At 43.1% G+C, this 27,709-nt stretch overlaps 3 protein-coding genes across 3 annotated transcripts; 2 read left to right on the plus strand and 1 right to left on the minus strand.

Moving 5' to 3' along the window:
• Positions 1–640: 640 nt before the first annotated feature.
• On the minus strand, positions 641–7,907 carry shrprbck1r (sharpin and rbck1 related). Its single transcript, XM_083679428.1, has 14 exons — positions 7,247–7,907; positions 6,527–6,701; positions 6,315–6,398; positions 6,025–6,166; positions 5,831–5,921; positions 5,326–5,617; positions 4,964–5,079; positions 4,519–4,689; positions 3,155–3,315; positions 2,800–2,911; positions 2,390–2,569; positions 2,032–2,130; positions 1,618–1,761; positions 641–1,403 (listed from the first exon to the last, which is right to left on the minus strand). Exons 1-14 carry the CDS (start codon positions 7,505–7,507, stop codon positions 1,323–1,325), a joined length of 2,109 nt encoding a protein of 702 aa, XP_083535554.1. The 5' UTR covers positions 7,508–7,907; the 3' UTR covers positions 641–1,322.
• Positions 7,908–8,160: 253 nt separating this feature from the next.
• maf1b (MAF1 homolog, negative regulator of RNA polymerase III b) lies at positions 8,161–18,851 on the plus strand. Its single transcript, XM_083674246.1, has 8 exons — positions 8,161–8,720; positions 9,385–9,474; positions 13,871–14,002; positions 14,164–14,326; positions 14,603–14,724; positions 16,964–17,083; positions 17,267–17,359; positions 17,445–18,851. The coding sequence occupies exons 2-8, from the start codon at positions 9,392–9,394 to the stop codon at positions 17,467–17,469; spliced, it is 738 nt and encodes a 245-aa protein (XP_083530372.1). The 5' UTR covers positions 8,161–8,720; positions 9,385–9,391; the 3' UTR covers positions 17,470–18,851.
• A 4,687-nt stretch (positions 18,852–23,538) lies between these two features.
• LOC310814003 (leucine-rich repeat-containing protein 14) lies at positions 23,539–26,611 on the plus strand. Its single transcript, XM_083683214.1, has 3 exons — positions 23,539–23,936; positions 24,103–24,948; positions 25,073–26,611. The coding sequence occupies exons 1-3, from the start codon at positions 23,659–23,661 to the stop codon at positions 25,611–25,613; spliced, it is 1,665 nt and encodes a 554-aa protein (XP_083539340.1). The 5' UTR covers positions 23,539–23,658; the 3' UTR covers positions 25,614–26,611.
• Positions 26,612–27,709: the final 1,098 nt, after the last annotated feature.

Consider the following 27,709-nt stretch of genomic DNA (forward strand, 5'->3'; position numbering starts at 1 on the left):
TCTGATCGCTCGGAATCATTGACTTGCGCGAGGATTGCCCACCATCCCACGGCCCATCACATTTTTTCAGGTCCCTGTATTGTTGCCCCTCATACACTTCTTGAATTCTTGAACATTTTAACACATGGTTATGGGAAGAGGAAAAAAGGCTAAATATGCCTAATTCGCAAGTATTAGTAAAAAAAAACTGCAGGAACTCTAGCGTTCATTTATACAAAGTAATGTAACACATATTTGTAAAACTTAGTTTGGACATCGATTGCATGGTGATTAATGATGGCACATTCATTCTTTTTTCTCACTACGCTCTCCGTAGACGCCTACACCTCCTTTAGTTCTCTCTGGCACTCCAGTCAGAAATTCAGACATATGCTATGCCATCTAGTGTCAAGTTTTGAACATTGCCAAAGTTTTCACTTGAAGTGCAATATTCTTCTTCTTTTTTTTTGTTTACTTCAAAGTGGGGTGACACATTTTTATAGATGGATTAATGTATCCAAAACCATATGATGCTTTATTACTTTAAGTAAGTAAACTCTATATGAAATGTACAATTGACAATTATAGGCTCTGACAAACATGGGTAATTAATTTAACCGGCATGTTTAGACAAATACACTGACTCTGTGTTTAGAGTGGCTTTATTGACGTACTGTTAAGGCACAATGGAACACCAGCAGCCCCTGAGCAAATCCACTGATTCTTTCACACAGACAGAAAAACATTGGTAAACAGCAAGGTCTACAGACACTTTCAATCAGATATATAACATATCAGAGCATGTGAGTCATAAATAGAACAGAACACTTAGCATCAGATCTAGATGGCAGAGCCTGGCATTCATTCTGAGGTGCTATAGAAATATAGAATGTGGCAGAAGAGGCAGTATTCATTTGACACAAACTCTCATGAACTTCCATGATGGCGCTGGTACTCTCCGGCAACGCAATCCAATGTTGGTTTAAATAAAGATATGTTTGTTCTATTTTCATGCAGAAAATTGCATTATTTACAGAACACAGTGTTCTCTGTTATTACCCCCGCAATGCTCATTAGCAGACTTTAGCTTTGAGCATTGAAAGGTTAAGGACACTTATTCTAATGCTTCCCTGAGCAGTATTGCATGACTCTCAGGGAGGAAAAACTAAACCCAAAACATGCATAGCTAAATGTGCAGTGCAATGATTAATCATTTAAGTAGCGGCACACTCATTTGTCCTGCATGATCAACTTTGGCTTATGGTTCTCTATCCTCTGATTCTTACTCTCTCTTCCAGTTGTAACTTTGACACACTCACTCGCTCTTTCACACCCCATACATCTCAGTGGCAGTTCTGACACTTTGGGTGACATTTTTGCTTGTTGACATTGCAGCGACAGCCTCCACTGGTGTCCCCTGGACCCTGGGGGAGAATATTAGAGATGTCAGACAGGCACCAAATCACTGCATTTCACGTCATAAGCAATATGGAGAAAGTTAGAGAGCATGGTGGAGCTACCACATATTGCTTATACCTATCCAATCCTTTCAGATCTACATTAAGTGGGGGTATGGCCTAGGGGTTGCTTAGACCAGGTTTGAGTGGGAGAGAGACAGAAAAAGGGTCAGGCTCTTACCCCTGGCCCCCAGCGTGACCCTCTGGTGACCCAGCAGATCTCAGTGTGACAGACCGTGCACCGCAACCAATCACAACCCTCCTTTTTCTGCACGATAATGCCACACTGCGGGCAATGCATGGCCTCCCCAGACCGGACTAGAGTCTGTGGGGAAGAGACAAGTTATCATCTGTTAATATGATATGAATAGTACCTAACACATGAATAAGCACTGTATTTAGTAAAGTTAAGCATTAGATTTCATGGTTGGCCTGTGAGAGGGCTCAGAGATGTGAATTTCACATGCACATGAATTTGCACATGAATTTCAATTTCACAAATTCCTGCTCTCTAGACTGTGGGCTCAGACACAAACACTTAAATGCTTCCTGGAATCAAAGCACTTGTGCGTAAAGGTGTCTTATTGTAGGTCACCTTCAGCAGATCTCTGGTTCTCCGGGCTGCAGAGTCATTCACAGCACGGGCTGTCAGATCATCTTGATACTGCTTACAGTTCATCCCCTCATGAATCGCCTGAGAGAGAGAGAGAGAGAGAGAGAGAGAGAGAGAACTTAATGCACACTGCTCACCTGTGAAATGATGGCATTGAAAACATATTCAGCTAACTCCTCCATGATTTCATTAGGCAAGGCAGGGTAGAACAGGAGGGGGATCGCGAGCAGATCAGGCAAAAACCAAAAAAGGGGGGTGGAGACTTGCTGACAACTTCCCGTCCCCAGTGTTGACTTCCTACGGCCCCAGAATCTCAATCAGGAGATAAGTGTGAGGGTACCTTGCAGAGCAGGCAGTTTTGTTTGCCACAGACGGGGCAGTGGAAGACGTTGACCGTGTCCTCGTACACACACCAGCCAGAGCAGTCTGGGCTGGCACAGTGGTAACTGCCCTCACAGCGAGACTCTGCCACAGACAAGCCTCTCTGCAGCCAGCGCTCATACTCCTCTCCTGACACCAACTGAAGGTAAAAGAGTGGTGGGGAGAGCAAGACAATATTAGATGACTAGTATTGTTATGTTACGCATGCAATGCCTGGTCTACATTAACCAGTGTAGAACGTAACAATCTTCTGTAGAGCAGAATAAAATGAAAAGGTTCCTCCAATAGTCTACGTTAATATAACTACATTAGTGTCCATTGTGAAGCTAGTATGATTATAAATAAGAAGGCAAGGAAGTCTTCACTCACAGCTCTGATCTCCCTCTCCTGCAGAGTGCAGTCGCAGGCATATGTATCGTCACGGTATGGACAGGACACCTCAGGGTCCTCACACAGAAGGATTACTGAGTGCAGGCAATCTCTGTAGAAACCACACACAGGCTTTTGCATTAGACATCTCTGTCTGTCTGTCAATCGCTCTCTCTGAAATCGAGTCAACCCCTTAGTTTAGAAAGGACTGGATGTGTGAGTGAAATATGATGATATCGGCACCTAACTCTCTGGTCACCTGAGAGGAATTTCTGCCATACTGTTTAAGGTGGAGAAAAGTAGACATGGAGAGGAAGTCACTTTAGGCTTTTGAGATGCAGACTTGGTGTTTTACCTGCAGAAGCAGTGGAGACACTCCCTGAGCAGGACGCCCTCCCCAGGCTGCAGGTCCAGATAGCAGATCCTGCAGTCCACAGCCTCCGGATTCAGGACCAGATCCTGACCGTCCATCATGACCAGCCGAGCAAAGTTCTCCCTTCGCTCTACCTCTCTTGCCTGGGTGGGAGGTCCACAAAACCAGTAAGTGCCAAATAAGTGTTGTAACAACAAAAATAAATGTTGGTTATTTTAACTAAATGATCTATACAAGACCAGAAAGTATGTCATGATAAACAAGCACACACATACAGATACACACACACACATCAACTTTAAAACATTTTTTTATTTGACTGCTATTTTGCAGTTAAATACAATTGCAATGACATTGATGTACATTCACCCAAAAGGCCAAGTATACCTTCTGAAAATCCATACATTAAAAACAACCCTTTTGATTGATGTCAATAAAAACAAGCCAAGTTTTCAACCTTGGTGCCCTAGACTGCAACAAAACAGAAAGGTGTGAGGAGCACCGCAGAGTCTATTGACCTTCTCTGATACTCTAAGTTCAACTGAATGGCACATACTAAACAAACATGCCAAATCTGGACTTTGCAGCATAGTTTAAGTACTGTTCTTCATGACAAACATACTAAATAATTGTTTTAGCATGTTCCTATATACAAACATATAAACAAAGAATAGTCATGATTCATCCATTTACTTAATTCATACAAGCATATTTATGTGCTGACATACTTGTATTTTCAGAGAGGATAGGTCACTGACCTATGTACTATATCTATATGTATATAGATCATTGGGGTACGTAGCCAGAAAGCAGCGACTGAGCAGTGTCCTGAGCTCAATGTCTACTGCTCAGTGACGTGTGAGTGCAAGATTTGAAGAGAACCATCCAAGTATGTAGTTGTGTAATAGAGTGTCACCATGTGTGTATGCCAGTCAGTTTGTTTCTCTGTGATTGTAATGTGGAGTGAGTGAGAGACAGTGAGTGTGTGTGTGTGTGTGTGTGTGTGTGTGTGTCAGTAGTCCTGGTCCAGGTTTTGCAGTAGTGAGCTGTTTTGAGCACCAGCGCTCCTTAGCTCCTCTCTTCTCCCCTTCTCCTTCAAAAAACAAAGAGACAGAAGAGAAGAGAGTCAGCCTTAGAGAGCCTATCCAACCATTCTTGCTTCCACTGCCCCTAATAGTTCTCCACCCTACTCCCACCTCAACATTTAAATGTATCCTGCTCATACTAAGCCTATATATCTCCCTTAATTAATCTTTACCCACTACTGTGTGCGTGTGCTGTGTATGTGTGTGTGTGTGTGTGTGTGTGTGTGTGTGTGTGTGTGTGAAAGCATCAGAGGGTCCTACCTGCTGGTACTGTCTGTGGGCCTCTTTCTCCTGCTGTATGCGGCGAAGCTCCAGTGGGTCTGGTTTGTAGCCCCCTGGGATGGTGTAGCTCTCGGGGCGGTCAGTGCTGCAGATCTCACAGCCGGGTCGTGTGGGCTTATTAATGTATGTGCAAGAGGGGCACGCCCAACCCTGAGACAAAGAGGGACCTTATTGTGTGGGAGTGTTGGCTACCTATGTGAAGTATATATCATTCATTTCTAGGGCAAGAGTTTATTATACAGTATATAGGTTATAACTAGAACCCACACTTTTTACTGGTCAGATCACAGCAAGCAACTCTGACCCTATTTATGTCATGTGTGTGTGAGACACATTACATCACATAACTTAGTGGAATACTTTCTCAAATACTCCATAGGGATACTGTTGTTACTGTGTAAGTAGTTACAGAGCTAGTGTGTACCTGGGGGCTTGTTTTGCTGGGGGAAAGTGCTTCGTTGAGTTGAGGCATCTCCAGGTTGATGAGATCTCGGATCTCACTGATGTTCCCTCTCTCAGCCCCCCCTGTAGCAGTCGTGCCTGTAGGGACAGGAGAAGAAAAATGGGTCAGTGGCCAGTATGCACGTTTACTGAATCGAGCCCCATCTCCAACTACCCCATGGCACTTGAAGATCTAAAAGGATTGGACAGGTGTAAGAAACATGACCATGTTGCTTAAACCGAAGTGCTTCTGGGTAAGGGGCTAGGAGTGGATTTGGAATTGGACCTGTGTGTGGTTGAGTATTAAGTGCATGTGTGTGTGGGAGGCAACTTTGGGAGGCTCACCTAGGCTGTTGTGGTTCAGTCTAGGGGGCAGGGTGCTGTAAGATCTCCAGTCCTGGGATGAGGGGTCAAGGCTGGAGGGCAGAGGGGGAGGAGAGGTGAGGAGGGCGCTCTCCTGGTCCTGCTGGAGCAGCTGGCGCGTCAGGCGGGCGTGACGCGCCGACAGTAGGTACAAGAAGGCCGTGTCCCCATCCTGGCGCACGCCGTATGAGGCCAGCGAGCGTTGGTCAGCGCACAGGCACTGGCCAATTACCCAGCGCTGTACCCGTGCGTGGAAGCCATACTCCAAGAACACCTAGGGCACGACAGAAAGAGTGAGAATTGATCAAATAGAAACATAGAAAAGGTAGAAACGATCAGCAGCTCTGGACGATCCGACCAAGCCAAACAGATGAGCAGTGATAACAATAAGGGACACAGAGACACAGACAGAGTGGTGGGTTATATTGGATCTTGTTGGTGATATTCTAGAGAGAGAACATGAAGACATGACAGGTTTCAGACTGACCTGCTGTTTGAGTACCGCAATGGTTGTGTGGGGTAAGACTTTCACTGTAACACAACAGGAAGACGAAGAATCCTCCACAACAACAGCCAAGCTTTTAGACAGAAAAACACAATCATAAGCTCCATAGTACTTGTCTTTTACGTCTCATAATTAATCTTCATCCTAGCTGCTCTCTTTTACTCAAACACCCTCACCTAATTTCTGTGTCAGCGTAGCTCCTCTCAGAGGGCTGGATCTTGAGTGCTACCTGCTGCCGCGCCAATGTGGCTGCAAAAATGGAGGCGGCCTTTGTGTCACCTGCCTCAATGGCCCGGGTAAGCTCAGTACACATCTCCTCTACAAAGATAAAGTGAGGGGCAGGGGGTCAATATGACAGAATCAAGAACAATTCAAAGTTACTGTACCAAAGTCTCTTTCAGATAATCTCTGACTGTACACTCCCATGATTGAATGTAGTATTATGCTCCCCTGCCCTGTTGTGCACCTGTGCGTGGCAAGGCTGCAGAGTTCGGAGATTCCAAAGCCTCCAGAGGCAGCTGTCTGTCATCAGTGGGAGGGCTGTCTGCAACTGAGCATGGGACACACACACACAGAGGTTTCTGATTAGTACACAGAGAGACTATGAAGAGAGTACAAACAAGAGTTTGGACAAACAAATCAGATCTAAGAGTGGGAGAGAGCAAGTGTGTGACTGACCCCTGTGTGCTTCTCTCAATGATGACATCACCACAGTGGCCCACTCCTGCGCCTCTTGCTCGCAGCGGAAGTTGAAGCTGATGCGGTCATGAGGAGGTGTGGCCAAACTCAGCTCATGACATTTTGGTGACTTCACCTCATAATGCACAGACCTCAAGTCAAACTCTGCAATGGACTGGAAGAGATGGATAAGGAGGGAGAGAGAAAAGATGAGACGAGAGTGATGTATATTTGAGTTTGTCTTTAAACTATGTTGATCAAGCTAGGTACAAGATCTGACTGTACTCCTGGCTGAGGCACAGAAGAAGTGTAATACTAGCTAACAGTCACCAAAGATGCATTGGTCTTCAAATCATTGGACCATGTTCAAAGAGAAAACAAGCCACAAAAATCAAACCCCAGACATCTCCCTGATGGTTACAATTCGTTATTTGTGCGTGACAGACATGTAACAACAACAATTATATAGATAACATCGTCATACAGCATAGAATGTACAACAAGAAAAGGAGACCCCATCTCAGTCCATCTATGCCTGCCACACATCGATAATAACAATAACAACATGTGACTCAACTTTCCTGCATTGGGTTTGACAGCTTAACCTACTAGTAAAACTGCAATGTGCGCTGTTTAGTGACGACATGGTCAACTGTAGAGCAGACTGAAACTGAAAATAGGTCAATTTCCCTCATTGTTACTAACGTTAGCTCTTCTTACCACGCTCCGACCTGTTCCGCTGGCGTCCCGTAAAGTGAGGCGGAATTCCCCGGACTTTCCAGGGTCCATACTGAGCTGGAGTCGGAGTGACTCATCACCTGCCCCTGGAAGACAGAGCGGCCGAATACCAGAGTGGCACACTGACACTCGTACCGACATTAACACGGTTTGGCAGCCAGTTTGCAAGGCACCACAGCCGGGGATAGTTGAGGACAAGTCCGGAGGTGGGGTGTGAGTCCACCCGCCTGAGCTCAGCGACATTCCCCCGCCGACTGTCTCATGTGGGTATAGGAGACGTCAAGACACCGTTCCCGGTGTGTTTATCACCACCACCCCGATGTTGCCACCAGCTCTTGCCATAAAAATAGCTGTTTCATCGTAGTCTAGCCTAGCAACTCATTTTATTAGCACAGGACTTATCACCGAGAGTGAACAGGAAGCAAGTGCGTGCGATGAGTTTGTTTCTCTTCTTCTGCTTCTGCTCCGTATCATTGGCGCCCCCGCATGTTGTAAAATTGTACTACAAAAGATAACCATCCCAGATCCTGCAAATGTCCACCGCTACCCAAGTTTTCAAAATCAGTTGTACCATCGGTTGTCAGTTACCAGTCCAGTATACTCAATTGTATTCAATATACTCGTTTTCTATACTCCTACTAACCTCTCTCTGCTATGACCTCTTTCTCCAAAATGATGGTCTCAATACTAGTGCTCAGTTTTTTCAACCAATCAATATTTGAATTGATTTAACGTACTGCCTAACCATACCTGTCAAAATGTATACTGACAGACACGCCAGCCAATCAGAGTAACTGAGCCCACGACAATTTAATCAGTGGGTGTGGTCTGTGACAATGGAGATTTAAATAGGAAACATTGCGAAGGCGGGGTAGAGAGTACAGTGGATTCCGTTGTTGTTGTGATTGTTACTAGGCTAGCCATCTGAATAAAGCTACTAAATCGAAGACACGGTAGCTTATCTGAACGCTTAAAACACAGGGACTAGCTAGCTAAGTAGTTACAAACTGGGCGAGTCGATTCATAAAAGGGAACTTGATCTTTGTTTAGAAATCGGATCTTTGTCAAATTGTGAAGTAGCTAGCTTGGTCATTCGGGGATGCCGCTGCAGTTCGAGGCAGACGAATTCAGAAGACGATCTTTAGATTTAATGTCGTCGCATTTAATCGGGAAGAGCGGTTTTTCGATAAAGATAGGTGCTTACACAATAAGTCAATCTCGACCGAGCGCTGTTGTTGCATAATGCAAAATTTCAGTGAATAACTAGCCTGACAACTCAACAGTACTAGCGTAGGCAGCTAGCTAGCTTCATAGGCTCTAGTTAGCTAGGCTAGTATTATTGCCCCAAAAAAGACGCAACATAACAACAACCGATCAAGTCTTGTTGTGCACGCGAGGATTCAATAACGCCGAGTACTACTACGGATTTGTGAAGAGACCGATTTGTGTCGATATTTGGTGAGCTGATGGCTGTCATTATCATCAAGATAAGATACATAGCTATTTGTTTATTGTTTATGCTTCGCTTCGATTGATTTCAGCAGCTTGCTTAGTCAATCAAATAGGCCTAGGCCTAACGTTAGTCAAATTAATGTAGCTTACAAATAATAGATTTCCCCATATAACCATCTAAATTGCATTTAGCTTGCCACTAAATGTGTGAATACATGAAACCAGGAAGACTAGCTGGTGTGGGGGCAGGGGATATTTTGAAAAAAAAAGAAAGAAAAAAAAGTGGGGGGATGGGGTGATTTGGGGCGTTTTTGTTGATAGGTGACAGCTAGGTCAGTGGTCGAAATCATAAACCCTGTTTCCAGCACCAGGTTACATTTTATCTGGGCAAGTAACATATCATCATTCTAATCTTCAATTGGAACCGTTTTTTGACCCATTCACAGTGCACACTTTGAATACCTATCCAAGAAGCTCAATAACAGCACAAAAGGAACCACTTATTTTATATGCCTCTTGTTTTTTATTACATGAGCAATATGATACTTCAGCTAACCTGCCTAAGCAATAGAAAAGCCATTAAAATTGCTTCACTCACTGTCGTTACCAATATAACCGGCTGTGTGAAGGGTTATCTATTTGGTTTTGAACACTGCTCTTCTTCCACAGGCAACAATGAAACTGTTGGAGAGTTCCAGTTTTGAGGCTCTGAGCTCCCAGCTCTGTGTTGAAACAGGAGAGTCACACATCCTTGGCAGGTAATTGGCTTGCTACCCTAAAACATTCGGAGGACTTCATAGATGCTCACAGAGCATTATGAGACAATATTTAAAAAGCGATAGTGGAGCGAAGCGGTAGTTTTCAAATGTCAACACACAGTGCACTGTTGTCCTGCTTTACTGCCAAAGGGTCAGCTGCTGTACACAGACCACAACACCCCACCACCTCCTCCTCTGAATGGTGTTTTAGGGGTGTAGGCCCTATGTTTGATTGGCCTAAGAGGCTCTATTTTAAAAGGCCAGATGAACACAAGGGGCTTTGTGTGAGCATGAACACCATACATCAAATATACAGCCTTGCCTAAGGACAAAGGCACATACAGAGTGACAGCTTGTACTTGTATGTGCAGACATAGTGGACTATACAACTTAGAGGGGAAAACTGCAGGGCAATCCAAGCAACCCGTTCAAAACCCCTGCCCAAAATACACACACGTCTGTTTTAGTACCACAGACAGACACACCAACCAATCTAGTCAGAGGTGATATGAAGCCAGAAGGGGGTGTGTTTCCACATTAGGTGTGTCTTTGTGCTAAAGGTCAATGGTGCAGATGATAAGTATGTGCATGAGAGAGACCAAACAATGCAAGGCAAGATCAGGTGTTATGCAATATGATTTCGATAAAAATATAACCTCATTCAATGCTCAGTTTCGGTTAGCCTGCACGTAATTATGGATAATATTGTTAATATGGCTAAGCTCTCATCAAAAGTCTCGATCCCATTAATATGGAAGATGATTGTTTTCTGTTATGCAACAGTGGGGTTGATTAGCTACAGCAGACCTTGAGGTCACAGTTGGAGTGGTTATGTTACATAAAAGGCTGTGGGTTATGGACCCAGTGGGTATGGAGCAGGACTGGTTGTGGTGACCCCTGTCCAGGCTGTGAAGCAGGACAGAGTGTCCTCTAACAGGCCTTTGTGGCTATTTGGAGACTGTAATGGAGAGTGTTATTGAGCTTATACACAGAGACAGGCAGATACACACACACACACACACACACACAGCTGAGTGTTATCAGAGTTGGCAAGTTTGCTGGTGTTTAGTCTGCTTACTGGATTAGTATGGCCCATGATAGCAGGAGTTGCCAAGCTGGCTTCAACACAACGTGACCTACGTGGTTGCCTCTTTCCACCCCTAATAAAAAAGCTACCCTGTGCAAATTCTTAGTATTTATAAAGCAATGTTCAACTGAGACCAGAGCCCCGATGAAACACACTCACATGCAGCCAACTATATAAGCATGTATGTAAGTGTGTGTGATGGAAATTGTAACAGTTTTTAACACTGTCAATCCACTATTTTAGAGCTGTTTTGTCTTATTAAACCAAGAAGCCTACTCTCTCCAATACACTCACATACAGTGCCTTCAGAAAGTATTCAGACCCCTTCACTTTTTCCACATTTTGTTGTGTTATAGACTCAATTTAAAATGGCTTAAATTAAAAGAATTTGCCATCAATCCACACACAATACCCCAGAATGACAAAGTGAAAACACCTTCTTTTTTTTCGAAATTAGAAAAGGATAATAGTTCATGTAATTTTGGAATTTAATCTTTGTTTTTATAGGGTCTCTGATTTGCATTGGAATCAGTTACACACTGTGTGGATTAGGATGTCACTACCAACTCAGCAAATTTCATAATTTTCTCTTGATCCTGACAAACTCCCCAGTCCTTACCGGTGACAAACATACCCATAACTTGATGCAGCTACCACTATTCTTCACACAAGAGATGGTGCAGAAACTGCATTGCATGTGCTGGATTTGCACCAAACATAATGCTTTGTCGTAAAACCAAATAAACACATTTCCATCCACTTTCTTTGCTGTATCACTTGAATTCAAACACAATTATGGATATGAGAGAGATTCTTTTTCCATTAAGGGATTCTTTTTAGCCACTTGGTTAAAGACCAATTTTGTAGAGTGACTGAGATGATGATGTCCCATCGACTGTGCTTTTTCCTCTCCACCATTCAACTGTAGACTGTCTCCCCAGGCCTCAGCGTCGCATTCCTGAGCAGTTTTGTTATTCTCCATTTGCTCAGTTTGTAATGACAACCTGATCCACACAGTGTGTAATTGATTCCTATGCAAGTCAGAGACCTTATATATATTAATTCAAAAATTATATGAGCTATTATCCTTGCATTAAGATGGACTCAATTCAACTTATTGAGTGATTTGTTGATGACATTTTTGCATTTTAGCTCATTTTAAGAGTGTCATAGCAAAGGGTCTGAATACTTAGGTATTTCAATTTTAATAAATTTACTGAAATTTCAAAAAATGTGTTTTCACTTTGTCATTCTGGGGTATTGTGTGTGGATTGATGGCAAATTCTTTTAATTGAATCCATTTTAAATTGAGTCGATAACACAACAAAATGTGGAAAAAGTGAAGGGGTCTGAATACTTTCTGAAGGCACTGTATACTTAAATAACATGTTTTCCACAGCTTTTCAATCTCCAGTGAACTTAGAATTGACAAGTAGTCCCATATGTATTTAATGTTTTGTCCAATGGGGTCTTGCGTCTGTGGAAACTGGGCCATGTATGCCATTATGTGACCCCCAGCGACCTTTGGCCATTCCTATAATTAGACAGGCCCATGATGTGTCTCTCAGAGCCAGAGCTTCGCTGTTGCACAACCTCTGCTCCTACATAACCAGGGTGGAGGTAAAGTAAACACATCACCAGACCCTGCTCCACTCCTCCCTCTGCTGTGGCATTCCACTCACCCCTCAAATAGAACACAGTGAAACAGAGACACAAGCTTGTTGTATGCCATATTCACAAAACACACACACACATACATACATATATATATATATATATATATATATATATATATATATATATATATATATATATATATATATATTAGTGCCCTGAATAAGTAATGGGACAGTGAAGCATTTTTACACTCCAAAAGTGTGATCAACTATGAGGTTAAAGTAGAGATTTTATTTGATAAAATAAATTACATATTCAAATAAATACATTCACCATTCAGAAATTACAACACTTTTTATGCATAGTCCTCCTATTTTAGGGTACCCAAAAGTAATGGGACAATTGGCTTGACAGGTGTTTCTGGTAAGTCAGGTGTATTCCATCACATCATTCATAAGAGAGCTTACAATGTTTAGTATTGATTCTAGGCTTTCGATTTGCCTTAGGAGTTTGCTATTGGAGTCTGTCAACATGAGGATCAAAGAGGTGTCAAGGAAGCCATTATTAGGCTGAAAAATCAGGAGAAAAAAAAAGATCAGCAACACAGCCAAAACCTTTGGCTTGCCAAACTCAACAGCTTGGTACATCATTAAAAGGACTGAGCTCAGCAATCGCAAACAGGCTGGTAGGCCAAGGAAGACTTCCACAGTGGATGACCGAAGCAAAGATTGCTCACCAAAATTAAGAAAAAACCCAAAACTGTCCCACAGATCAGGAACACTCTCCAGGAGGTAGGAGTGAATGTGTCAGAGACTACCATCTGCAGAATACGTCACCAGCCAAACTTCAGACGCTTTACTCCAAGTTATCCTCAAAAAGGATGTTCAGGTTACAGTTTGCTAAAAAGTATCTAAAAAGCCTGCATCTAAAATGCCTCATGCTTTGGATGGCACTACATCATACAGTTAAACAATGACCCAAAACATGCTGCCATAGCAACTAGGGAGTTTTTCAAAAATGGAAAGGTATTGACTGGCCAAGTCAGTCTTCAGATATAAATCCAATTGAACATGCATTTCATTTCCAGATGACAAGACCTTAAGTAAAAATACCTTAAAACAAACAAATAACTCAAGATGGCTGCAGTACAGGCCTGGCAGAGCATCACCAAAGAAGATACCTGGCGTCTGGTGGGGTCAATTGGTTGCAGTCTTCAGTTATTGCATGCAAAGGATTGTCCACCAAATACTAAACATGAATGCTTAATTTGGACATTTGATGAATCGACTTACTTTTGGGTACTCTGAAATAGGGGAACTAAGCATAAAAAGTGGTGTAATTTCTGAATGGTGAAAGCAATATGTACACAAATGCCATCAAATAAAACCTGAGAATCTCTACTTTAACCAAATCCAAACTTTTGGAGTGTAGAGCCGAAAGAAGAAAACATGCTTCACTGTCCCATTACTTACACAGGGCACTGTGTGTGTGTGTGTGTGTGTGTGTGTGTGTGTGTGTGTATATATGTGTGTGTAGTGTGTATATGATATATATCAAAAGCGTTTTTTTTTTAATTGGGACATGGTCAGTTTGTTAAAATTCACCATATAATGCCACCCATTAGTTGCTAAGTTAATGGGATTCCGCTTTTTGTACAGAACCTTGACTCATGGTCCGTCTCTGTCACCCTAGGATCGAGAGCTACTCCTGTAAAATGGCTGGTGACGACAAACACATGTTTAAGCAGTTCTGCCAGGAGGGGGAGCCACACGTCCTGGAGGCCCTCTCGCCCCCCCAATCCAGTGAATACCACAGCCCACCCCAGTAAGTACCACAACCCCTTGCCCACTCACCAATGTATACACCACATAGAGGTCATATGAGAGATGATATTAACTGTCTGTACCAGTCACTGAAGTAGAACATGAATAGATAAAGATCTGAATTTACAACGAAATAACTTGATCCACTCATCCCTTTTCTAGATTGGGGAAGAGCAGTGAGGATGGGCAGAACCCTCTGAGTGACAAGTGTTGCAGGAAGACGTTGTTTTACCTCATCACCACGCTCAATGAGTCTTTCAGGCCAGACTATGACTTCAGTGCCGCACGTGCCCACGAGTTCAGCCGGGAGCCCAGCCTCAACTGGGTCAGCACTACCTCCTCTGATATCAGACCTCATGAAAGTTACTGTAATCCAATCTGATTGGATGCTTGGCCTTTTCTAAAAGCATTCATTCAAGCCCAATTACAAAGTCGCTTACAGATACAGATATTTTGAAGCATGTTGTAAAAGCCATACACATAAGGAGCTTAGAGACTGACACAGTTTTTTGTTGTTATCCTCTCTTAGGTTGCAGAAACGTTTACGCATCTGTATTCTAAATGTCAAGTATTAGTTATTGTGTATTTTTGTCTCCCTCAGGTGGCAAATGCAGTGAACAGCAGCCTGTTCTCAGCTGTTGGAGAGGAGTTCAACTCCCTGGGGCCAGAGCTGTGGAACGCCATAGACCAGGAAATCAACCTGCAGGGATGTGACATCTACAGGTGTGTGTGTGTGTGTGTGTGTGTGTATGTGTGTGTGTGTGTGTGTGTGTGTGTGTGTGTGTGTGTGTGTGTGTGTGTGTGTGTGTGTTGGGGGGCAGCGTGTGCAGTACTTTGTTTGTTTGTTTGCTGTTGGTAGGCAGTCGTGTACAGTAGGGACATTTGCATTTTTTTGAGTACTCACATGATTTTATTTAGAGGACTCATATGTGTATATAGGTATATAAAAAAAACCTTGACTGCAGCTTTAACATTCGCGCTTAGCTAGAGGCGCTGTGTGTGTATCGAGCGGATAGACAGAGCGGAGATGAGAGGACAAATGACTTTCAGCAATCAGCCAAACCATCGGCCGAATATGGGAGTTAATTGGGAGTTAAAGTGAATCCAAATAACAAATGTGCTTTATTTGTAGCCTAATAGAAGCTACTGAAGCTGCTAAACCGAATCAGAACAGACACTACAGTGAGTCTAACTAGTCAGAAGACACTATAGTGAGTCTAACTAGTCAGAACAGACACTACAGTGAGTCTAACTAGTCAGAAGACACTATAGTGAGTCTAACTAGTCAGAACAGACACTACAGTGAGTCTAACTAGTCAGAAGACACTATAGTGAGTCTAACTAGTCAGAACAGACACTACAGTGAGTCTAACTAGTCAGAAGACACTATAGTGAGTCTAACTAGTCAGAAGACACTATAGTGAGTCTAACTAGTCAGAACAGACACTATAGTGAGTCTAACTAGTCAGAAGACACTACAGTGAGTCTAACTAGTCAGAAGACACTATAGTGAGTCTAACTAGTCAGAAGACACTACAGTGAGTCTAACTAGTCAGAAGACACTATAGTGAGTCTAACTAGTCAGAACAGACACTACAGTGAGTCTAACTAGTCAGAAGACACTATAGTGAGTCTAACTAGTCAGAACAGACACTACAGTGAGTCTAACTAGTCAGAAGACACTATAGTGAGTCTAACTAGTCAGAACAGACACTACAGTGAGTCTAACTAGTCAGAAGACACTATAGTGAGTCTAACTAGTCAGAAGACACTATAGTGAGTCTAACTAGTCAGAACAGACACTATAGTGAGTCTAACTAGTCAGAAGACACTACAGTGAGTCTAACTAGTCAGAAGACACTATAGTGAGTCTAACTAGTCAGAAGACACTACAGTGAGTCTAACTAGTCAGAACAGACACTATAGTGAGTCTAACTAGTCAGAACAGACACTATAGTGAGTCTAACTAGTCAGAAGACACTATAGTGAGTCTAACTAGTCAGAAGACACTATAGTGAGTCTAACTAGTCAGAACAGACACTATAGTGAGTCTAACTAGTCAGAAGACACTACAGTGAGTCTAACTAGTCAGAAGACACTATAGTGAGTCTAACTAGTCAGAACAGACACTATAGTGAGTCTAACTAGTCAGAAGACACTACAGTGAGTCTAACTAGTCAGAAGACACTATAGTGAGTCTAACTAGTCAGAACAGACACTATAGTGAGTCTAACTAGTCAGAACAGACACTATAGTGAGTCTAACTAGTCAGAACAGACACTATAGTGAGTCTAACTAGTCAGAACAGACACTATAGTGAGTCTAACTAGTCAGAACAGACACTATAGTGAGTCTAACTAGTCAGAAGCACAACCAATTTTGGAGTAACAGCTGTCGGGAGGCAAGAGCATTAAAAATGTGTGATGGGCATGGGCCGTGGGCAGAGGATTGGCAAAACAGTGGATGTGAGAAAAAGTTTTAGGCCTATTCAATAGCTACTTGCAACTCTGCAATTTCTTACTATCAGTGATCACTCAGTATGGCCCGAATTTACATTATTGATTTTGAAATGTAGATAAGCTAGGTTTCTCTATGTGTTGGCTGTGACACAACACTTAGTCAGTGGTGAAATTAAAATGTGTGTCCCCTCCATTTTTGGCTACCGGTTTGTATTCATTGATTCAAAGATATTGATACACATTTTAATTATACCACTGACTGAACTTTGTGTCACAACCAATACAGAGCAACCTAGCTTATCTACATTGCAAAATCAATAGCAAGCATATTTAGAATTTATATTAGTATGCAGGAAAAATGTGATCTCTAGTTAAAGGTAGAGTTTCAATGTCCGATCGAGCACTTGAGTATTCATGCCCATCCCTAATGTACAGTTATGTATATATGCCTCTGGGTATATGCAGTGTTTGTATTTAGGCCTTATGTCCCTCTCTGATCTCAGCTACAACCCTGACCTGGACTCAGACCCCTTCGGGGAGGAGGGCAGCCTCTGGTCCTTCAATTACTTCTTCTACAACAAGAAGCTGAAGAGGATTGTCTTCTTAACCTATCGCTCCGTCAGGTTAGCAGCAACAGCAGCCATCTCTCTGTCTACCATTATCAATACAAAAATGTTCACTGACACTAACATAAATACAAGCTAATTATTTCTACATAACGACACTGAAATGGTTAGAGTGTCAAATGGCTGCTATGAGTCTCTCATTTCATACAAGGATAATGAGGTATGGTTCTGTTCCTGCAGTGTCATGAGTGGGTATGGCCGTGGTTCTCTGGACAACGAGCTGGACATGGAACTGGATGACGAAGAGGAGCTGGATGGATTCACTGAGGACAGGTGAGATGATGTTACACAGACACTGACTTTGAGTCACAAATTACAGAGACTCCTTTGAGCCTACCTACCTTCTCTCTGTCTACAGGTTCCCCAGTGCTCTCTGTGTCTAACACTCTCTGTGAGACACAGCCCCGGCCAAAGATCCAGGCCCACACACCTTCTATCCTGTCTTCTCAATTTTCAATTTGTTCCTTTTTTTGTGTTGATTTCATCTTGTTTGCTGCTGGACCCAGGAAGCCCACAGCCATTTCCTCACATCAAAGAAGAACATTTTACTTTTGACAAATGCATGTTTCATGCCTTTTGCATCAGCTGAATTCAAACAGTACTTTGAAGGACATTTAGAAATGCCCAGGGTATATGGAATGGGTCTCCCACTGACCCAGCTCTCTCCCCCTCCATCATGGTTACTGACCCTGTGCCTGATTATTTGATTGGAGGACCTCGCCCTAACCCTAAGCTCCCCTTGCCTCCACTGTGGTCCTCCTACAAATCTCCCATGATGACCTTAGGGACTTTAGGTATGGAAGCCTCTCCAACCCCTAGGCCTGCTTGTCTCCACACCAGCCTCTGCTTGGATTCCCAAAGAGACCCATACAAGACTGGAAGAGGAGGCGTGTCCTTATGTCACAAATGTTCCTTTTAATGGACGAGCACATTCTCCGACATTGGAGATCCAAGCAAATGATGTCACTAAAACCCACAGTTAAATTGGAGGCAGATATAGTCCAGCACCAGCATCCGTGAGAGCCATGGATGGGGAAGGGGCTTATAAACTGAAACTATGTGAGCTAATGCGATTGAATGACTGATCAGCTGGATATTCATTTGTGATTTTTCTTCCTCTCTATGTCTGGCTTTTATCTTTGACGTTACTGTGAGAACTGAACACTTTTATAGCACTGAGTTTGGAAATAAATGCTGCATTTGTATTGGAATTTGTAATATTGATTCTTACTACTGCACATTAGCCTCTGTAGGAGTAAAGGATGGGATAACACTGCCAAGGAAAGCAATATGGACATCAGATTTGCAGCGTATATCAATTTCATGAGAGCCTGTGTCGCGTTGTTCTGCCTATGTTGTTTGTTCTGTCTAAAGTCAATTACCATACTTCTTCAATATGTGGTTTTCTGTTGCCCATTACTGAACTATTCTTGTTTCCACCCCTATATCAGTTTCACATCCCTACAATCAAGTGTTTGTATCTGTTTTTCTTCATTGCTCAAGTCAACATTACAAATTCTTTAGTTTTTATTTTATTTTATGTGCAGGTAGATTTACTAATCAAAGACAGAATCACCACACCAATGCTTCAGATAAACAAGCTACTTCAGTAATGATTGTTAATGTTTCACAATATATATACATTTTTTAGAGGCAATTAACTCTGTTGTCTTTGCGTTCTCTGCGTGGGGGTCGTTGGCTCACATGACCTCTCAGATCCTGTTTTGATTTCCTAGTATGCTTATGTGAATAAAGTTGTGTTTGAACCAAACAATGTACTCAGTCATCAGTGTGGTAAAGAGAGGAAAGGTGGCATGAAGGATCATCATGAAATGGAGGGTTGAGGAACTGGGCTTGCTCAGGATAGGTATTGAGATTAGGGCATTGGTTTGAATGATCAGGCAGGTAATCCAGTTCTACACACAAATATACAGAGGACACAATGGGGAGGGAATTGAGGTTGTTCAGGTGAAAGAGTGATTGTGGTCTCTGGGAGTGATATAACTACGGGAAGCATTTAGGCCATAACAAAGGAAAGCCATTGACTACTACACATAAAGGGTAAATGAAAAGGCTTGATTAACCATAGCGAGTAAGTTAGCAGGGAGGCAGGCAGGGTAGATACAGTAATGTGCAATAACAAGAGCAGGTTATTCTACCTCTACATTTTGTCTCAGCAGAATATTTAAAAAAAATAATCCCACCACCACCCTGACATGAAGAAACTGACCCATTTCTTTTTTTTTTATTAAATACTGTAGCTACAAAATAAAGGAAAACATATCTTTAAATAAAGTGGAAAATAGGGAAACAAGGTTACATTAAATCTAATGGACATAAATACATGACTAATGTTGAATTTGGATTACAGATAGTTCACAAAAGATGGAATAATGTCTTATTCTGATAAACATTAAAATATAATGATGTTTGATGACATGAGGATTAGATGAGGATACATACAATATTATCCCATACTCATTTTATAGAATGGGAAGTAATATATCAAACCATGTTAGAAGGCATGTTAAAAAGCAAGACACAGTTACACCATCACGAAAAATCCTGATAAAATCCTTTTGGTTCTGACTGGTGAGCATTACAATCTCAGTTCATCTTTTCCCATTGACAGGCAAATCTGTCAGAAAACAACAAACAAGTGCATTCTTTTAAAATACTTATTTAAAATCGTTCCTGGGCAGATTTACAGGCAATTATGCAAAAGTGCCTTATAACAAAACAAAAGTTTAGAGTCTGAAGTATGACCGCTAAATGGGGGGCAGGGGTTAAATAGCGATTCAGGAGGTGGGGGAGCCCTAAAAAAAATGCCCGCGACAGACGTGCGTGGTGCAGGCGCCAAGCATTTTTTATTTTTTACTGAGATCTATTTAGCAACTTTAGCTTCAAACAATCAGAACTATATCTTACGTATGATATGGAAACAAAACACAAACTACATTAATCCATATTAATGTATTCCTTCCTTCAATTTACATAACCATATTTTCCTACAGTCATTGGTCCAAACACACATCGGTTGCACAGTTTCTAACCCTTTGTTTCCCAATGACGTCTTTGCTCAATAGTTCCCAGATAGGCTCATATGATGAGCTCCAGCCAACATGACTCCTTTCTCTGCATCAGCTGACCTTCTTGTTAATAGCCATTTTCTAGCATACTTTGTTGGATCCCACCTCTGTAAAGGTGGATCAACTAAGGTTAATTGAATTTTTATTAATAATTGGACAGTCACAGTTTGAACATTTCTTCCTTGATATAGTACATGCTGCACATGATCCACCCCAATGTAAGCTGTTTATGTAAGGTAGATTATTATATATAATTATATATATATATACAGTACCAGTCAAAAGTTTGGACACACCTTGCCAAGAGTGTGCAAAGCTGTCATCAAAGCAAAAGGTGGCTACTTTGAAGGATCTAAAATATAAAACATATTCTGGTTTGTTTAACACTTTTTTGTTTACTACATAATTCCATGTGTTCCTTCATAGTTTTGATGTCTTCAATATTAATCTATAATGTAGAAAATAATAATAAAAAAATAAATTAAAAAAACATTGAATTAGAAGGTGTGTCCAAACTTTTGACCGCTAAACAACGACTCAAAGCGCCTTGCATTAGTAAACGAGTAAAACCGCCTTGCATTACGTCCGTAAAGACTTGTTTTTAGATTGGGGTACAGTAAACTGGAAAGAATTACCTTGTCTCAGGCATTTCGCGATTTCAGTAAGCATTCCGAAAGATTATGTAACTAGATGTCAACATCAAAACGTAAAAAGTAGTACGTCTAGTCACAAATTGTGGCTACCAGTAAACTCAATGGCATAGACCACACACCAAGATTTCCCGCGCTGTCTCTTGAAGAGAACATATTCTCAGTGATTCGAATCATCAACATGATTAAAAAAAATATACATTATGAACATTTATACAACCGGTTGATGAAAGCAAGAATTGTGATTGTCCGAGAGGCGTTCGAAGCCGTGATTTAATGACGATAAAGTATTATGATATTCCTACGCCGCAGGAGATTTTTGCAGTGTTATATTAGAATAAGAATGGAGATAGATAATACACAAATGTGCATCTACTGTATTGTCAAATCAAATGAATAGACTAGCAATGAAATATACAATCTTCTTGTGTCTGAGATTTTCCTTAATAGTTAAAGGATTCAACTTGTAATTGATCTGGTCAGCCTAGGCTGATTAGGTTCACTATTGGTCTCTGTCTCCAGGCCTGTAGAGGAAAGTGTCCTCCCCTGGGTGGGATCTTGTTTTGTCTCTCTCTTCCTCAAGAGCTGCTCAACCCAGGCTTTGTATTGGTTGAGACACATTGGCAGGTGCTCAATCTCGACATATCATTCCTTTATCTCTTGGTTGGTGTCTCTAACGCTGAAGCATTCTCCATCATTCTGTGCCACCATCTCCTCTATCTTCATCAGTAGTATGGAGACCTGTGTGATGTCTTCCTTTAGGTTGTCAAAGGCATGGTACGTGTTCAGGAGCCCCTGGAATCCCTACAGCCCCCTCAAGGTGGTGTGCAATGCTCCTGCCATTCAGCAAGTCTGCATGGGTGAACAGTAATATGAAGTGTCTCCAGACTCTTGTCAGTACTCTCTAGTCGTTGGGCAGAAAGCTTGTTCCACTCTGGGTCCAGACTCAGTGGGATGACCAGGAGGAGGGCATGGGGGCCACAGTCAGGAACACATCATCCCACACTGCAACATATCTTCTCCAGGGTACTTAGAGGATCTACTATGGTAGAGATGGGTTCCCAGTGTCTACCACCATGGTAGCTCTCCCATACACAATCCCTCTCCCCTGCTTGTGCCACTCTGTGCTTATTGTAACACCTGGTGTTCAATCTCCCCAAATTCTTCCATCTCACCCCCCTCTTCGCACCCTTCACTGGCTCCCAGTAGCAGCCCGCATCAGATTCAAGACCCTGGTGTTCACCTACAGGGCGATAAAGGGAACAAACCCCAGCCCTCTCTGTTCTTCCACCTCTGCTGGTCGCTTGGCACCGCCATCTCTACGAGGACGTAGGTGTCACTCTGCTCAGTCACGGCTCTTCTCTGTCTTGGCGCCCCAGTGGTGGAATGAGCTTCCCACCGCTGTCAGAGTCATACCTATGTTCCGCCGTAGACTAAAGACCCAAGGCTTACTCAGACCTCTCCACTCCCTTACACCCGACATTACATTCAGAAAAAAAAGAAACCCTAACTTGTTTTCTTCCTTTCTCTAGCACTGTGCCAATGGCACTTGATCTAATCGAAGGTTTTACTTACGATGGCTGATATATAGTTGATCCACTTACTTAGACAAATGTACTTATTTTAATTCGCTTTTTATACATCCAATTTTTACTTTCGATTTCAGTCATCAAAGTTCAAGTAGATCTTTTTTTTATAACAAAGAAATAATAAAATATATCGGTATGATAAATATCATCAAGTGATATAGGCAAATTATCATATATTAATAATATAATATTGTTATAATGATTTCAACAGCCTATGAGTTAACTGTAATTGCCGCCTCTGCTCTAGGCACAGCACACCTGTTTACACCAGGGATATGGCGACTAAACTGGGCCAGTGTCGACAGTCCTTGACAAATGAAGTCTGATGGTGTTCTCCATCTGCTATTTCGCAGAAGTAGAGAGACACATTTCCTCATATGCCCTGTTCATGCTGCCAAATGCAGGGTTCAGAACTTTGTTTATCATCTTGCCTGTCCCTTCAATTTGAGTAAGCCAAGGCAAAAATGGGACTTCCATCCATACAGACACAGAACGATGACCATATTCGTTGAATCTAATCTAATATAACAATGAAATATAAACATTTGCCCTATCTGTGACTAGGATTATAATAATATTTACATGTATTAAAGCTGTTCGCTAAATAAACAAAACAATAAAATGTATGTTATTGTTTAGATCCAAGATAGCCCCTTTAAGTGCGACTTGTATTTCTACGGCTGCGTTCTTATTGTACAGAAAATGCAACATTTTTCCTTTCCTCGACCTCCCTGACTCATGGACCTTTGCTAGCGAGGTCAAGGAAAAGTTACAAGTCCAATCCGAACGCAGCCTACGATTTGACGCATGTCACACGCGTCATCATTAGGCACCATTGTAAACACTGGAGTCTGCTTCAGACAGAACCAGACGGTACCGGTCCTCAAATACAGACAGCGCGTTTAGTTATCATGCACTGCTGCAATACTATCGTTTTGACCCGAGAGACATTTCCAGTCATCGCCGACTAGTTTCTCGATGTTTATTATCTAGATATCGGTTGAACATATTAATTCTTTTTTTAGTTTATTGGATAGTTTAGCTATCGTTTCAGGTTCCTGTATATCAACCGATCTCGCTTGCTGTAGTGTTGCGAACTTCGCTTTGCTTTTGCCTCGCAAGCTGTTATCAGAAAATGTAGGCCTAGCTAATTGAAAAGTTTTGAAAGGTTCTTTAGCACAAATTAGCTAACAGCTTTAATTAATTTTAAACTTGGTAATCGCTCTCACTGCCACTGTGCAGAGATGGTGCTCTCCTTGGTGAATCTTTGTGCCAAGGAGGTGGTCAGTGATCACAGTTCGTCCCCGTGCTGGCTTGGATGTGTACCCAGGGAACTGTATGGACCTCTCCTAGAAGCCGCCTTTACTAATTCCCGCCCGCTGGCTGTTGGAGAATTGGTGCAGCGATGGCCGGAGCGGACTCTCCGGGTTGGGGGGCGAAGGAGCCCAGGGCAGAGCCCCCCCAATCGACTCTGTGTCCAGTCTCTCTTGCTCGCGGTGGTTAGAGGATTGTCAGACAAAAGGTATGTTATTTGCTTCACAATTGACACCCCTTTACAAAACAAAAATGTTTTCTAAGAATGGGATAATGACTCACAGTATGTCCTCCCTATGTCATAGATATGTTACTCTCAATATACATTAATGTGCACCAGAGAGATGATGACCTTACCTTCTTTCTGTGGACAGGTGTGCTCTCCAGGTGCTGGACCTCTGTGGGCTGCCGTGTGAGGAGGGAGGAGTGGGAGACCCCATGGGTGGCTGGTCCCTCACTGTTGCCCTCTGCACCATGGTTGTGCAAGCCAGGGCAGGGGCCCAGAGGACCCACAGAAGAGAGGGGGAACGGGAAAGGAAAAGGGTGCTGGCCATGAAGAGGGAGAGGGATATGGTCAAACGAGAGCGAGGACAAGGAAAGCGAGGGATTGAGGGTAAGGGAGGGCGGCCGGAGGAGTCGGTGAGAGATGATAGGGAGGGGTTGGAGACACTGGGGTGCTTAGGCAGTGAGGAGAATGTGAAGGGGGTTAGGAGGAGGATGGAGTTAGAAAGGAGGAAGGAGGGTGAGATGGAAGGCAGCAAGGCAAGCAAGGGGGATGAGTCAGAGCCTGACAGTGAGGTGGTGGTGCACGTGAGAGCTGACCTCTTTGTCAACGCCCGCTCCTGGGAGCGTGTGCGTGTGGCACTGGGTACTGCAGGCCCGCTCAAGCTGCAGTGTAGGTACCTCCGTGTGGAGGAGCTCTCTGTCTCCAGCATCGGGAACCTTCTGAACCTCCTGCCCAACAAGGGCCTCCTTGGGGTGGACATCCGCTACAGCTGCCTGGGGGTGGCTGGCCTGGCTGTCCTGCTCCCTCAGCTCTCCATTTTCCCTGCTCTGAGTTCCCTCTGCCTGCACTACTGCAACCTTGACATCCGCAGGGACATGCCAGGTCAGGAGGGGGCACTGAGGGACATGTCCCAGGGCCTGGGGCAGCTTGGTCAGCTACGCCGTCTCAGCCTCACTGCACTCCGGCTGCCTGGACATCTACGCATGCTACTAAGGTATGGCACACTTTACAAAATATGTGGTTATTAACATGGCAGAAGTGAATACATAATAGAAAACAAATTAACTATCTGTTTTCCCCCCTACCACTTATTTCCCCTGGCCTGTTCTGGCCTGCAGCTCTCTTTCTCAGCCTCTGGAGGTGCTGGAACTTCCTTACCTGAGCCTGACCCCAGCGGATCTCTCCTACCTGTCCTGCAGCCCTCACGCCTCCACACTACAACAGCTGGACCTGAGTGAGAACAGACTGGACGAGACTTCCCTGCCTTCAGTGCAACGCCTCCTCTCCCAGGCATCTGGCTGTCTTCTGCACCTCTCCATGAGTGGCTGCGGCCTCACCAACGGCCTGCTTGGGTCGCTGCTTCCCTCGCTCAGCTGCTGCAGGGCCCTGCAGAGCCTGGGCCTGGCCCTGAACCCACTCTCCCTGGCCGGGCTCTTGGACCTGGTGAGGACGGCCATTAGGATGCCCTCCCTCCGACAGCTCCTCTACCCTAACCCCCTGGAGGACTACCAGCCAGGTCTTCCCCCCTTGCCCTCCAGTGCCCAGCTGCTGGACTGGCCCTTGAAGGAGCTGACAGAGCTCCATGAGACCTCAAGCTTACAGCTGGAGAAGATAGTGATGCAGAGTGGCCGCTCTGACCTGTTCCTGACCTGTTCCTGACCTGCGACCTGCTGAACTACGACAAAGACTAGCATTGGTAGAGTAGTGAGGTCAAAGGAAGAGTACAGGGACCTTTATAACTCAAGCCACTTGAATACCCCTTACATTTTAAAGCCATAGTATGTACAGTCAGTGCCTGACAATCAAATTTGCACTCAGCTTTTTTCAGTGTATTTCACCCTTAATAATTCTGGCAAAACTTTTTAAAAGGTGTACAAATCTGAATGTTTCTGATACTATTCAGTCATTGAGATTAGACTATTTTTAATAGACTGCTCTACTGAATCAGATGATTCAAATACTGTGTAATGTAAAACACATTTCAACAGGTGCATAGAAAACAAGAATGAATATAGTAGCATAAGCTGTACCTGTTTGTGCCAAATGCCAGGGGTAAGTTATTATTGGATATTCTCTCTACAAGCAGAGGAAACATAGTTGGGACAGAGAAAGATCATTGAGTCCCTCTGGCTTAGGGTTACAGCTCCCACACTCATGTGCCTATGTATATCACCAGTGCCTATGCATGGCTGTTGTCTAGTAAAACGTCTGAAGCATGGTCTTTTAAACTCGGATTAACCCTGCTTGAGCATTTAATCATGTGACATTTAGTGAACATCCAGCATTACATATTCATGTGGCAGCAGTTTGTTGCAACTGTGTGGTTATGCATTGAGGGTGGAATCCTAACTTGAGAGCCGTGTGCGTGCGTGTGTAAATCTTGTATTCATGTCAATGGGAAATTTGGACAATGATTTGACTTACGCATGCGGATCTCGAGTTAGGATTCCCCCCTGAATGTATTGTATTTGAAATATTTCTTTATGGCATTATTTTTCTGCTGCAGATTTCTTGTGCTATTCCAAGTTTTTTTTAATTATTTGCCAGATTTATATCATTTTTATTCTTCTTTAAGGTGAAATGAGATGTCTTTTGCATTAGCATGTTTTTCAAACTGCTGTATTATTGGGTCATCTTGTTTTTATTTATATACATAGTTTGCTTCACTATAATATACTACTCTGATGTAGACCATTACTGAGTCCAAATTGTCCATTCAACAACAACAGATTTTTACAATCATAGTAACACAAATTCTACTTATACAGTGAATGAAGTGATTTTCAATTCAGTACAAATATCTGTACAGTACAATACCAAAGTTTAATTCTGTTTAAGTGGTCTTTGTTAGGAAAGGGGTCGTTGACCTGGGCTAGCCGTACAGTAGCTAGCTGCCTTGATGGAGGCTGCGTCATCTGTAGTAATGCACATAGGAGCGTTCCAGGATGAAGTAGCGTCGCGGTGAGGCCTTCAGACAGTGCTGGTCCACAGGGTAAGGGAAGGGGCAGAGACTGACCCGTGGTAAGGGCATGGTGAGGAAGGGGGTGAAGCCCATGAGGACAGGGCGGTTTGGGATAGGGGGCAGGATTATACCTGTGGAGAACCGAGATGAGACAAGAAGACCAGTACATATCATGAAATACTTGATAATAATTTAATTAATTGATCTCTTTACCACCTAACAGTGGAGCAAAACTGTACCTGGAGGCCTGCGTATCCTTGACATAGTGTAGGTCTCTCCAAGGCGCTGAATTGGCTTAGAGCTTGATAAGAGAACACACACACACACACATACATACACGTGAAGCGGCAAGAATATGTTACATCTGTATGTGACAATGGTATGATAGGGGTACACCTATTAGGTACCTGTAGGATTGAGAAAGGAGCAATACTGTGTCTTGGCGCCCCTCCGGAGGAGCAGGCTGTGCCTTCATATGTTTCTCTCTTGCGACAGAGCAGAAGTAATTTAGCACATCGACTGGGGTGAAGAGGTTCTTTTTCACGGCATTCTTGAGGAACAGGTCCCTGTTCTGGAACTATAGACCAAGGAGAAGGGAGAGATATCAGCTATTGCTTTTCAGGCAAGAACCATTTGAGGAGCTACTTGCATTGCCAGTCATCAACACCGTGACAAGCTCTCATATGCTCCTATTTAGAGGTGTTAGGGTCATAGGAAAGGACATGAGTAGTACATTGCTAATTCAAAGAGAGCAGTCCTCTCATTTTCCAGCACCTGCTACCTTTTTTACTTG

Source organism: Argentina silus (assembly GCF_951799395.1).
Source record: "Argentina silus genome assembly, chromosome: 1".
Classification (NCBI taxonomy): domain Eukaryota; kingdom Metazoa; phylum Chordata; class Actinopteri; order Argentiniformes; family Argentinidae; genus Argentina; species Argentina silus.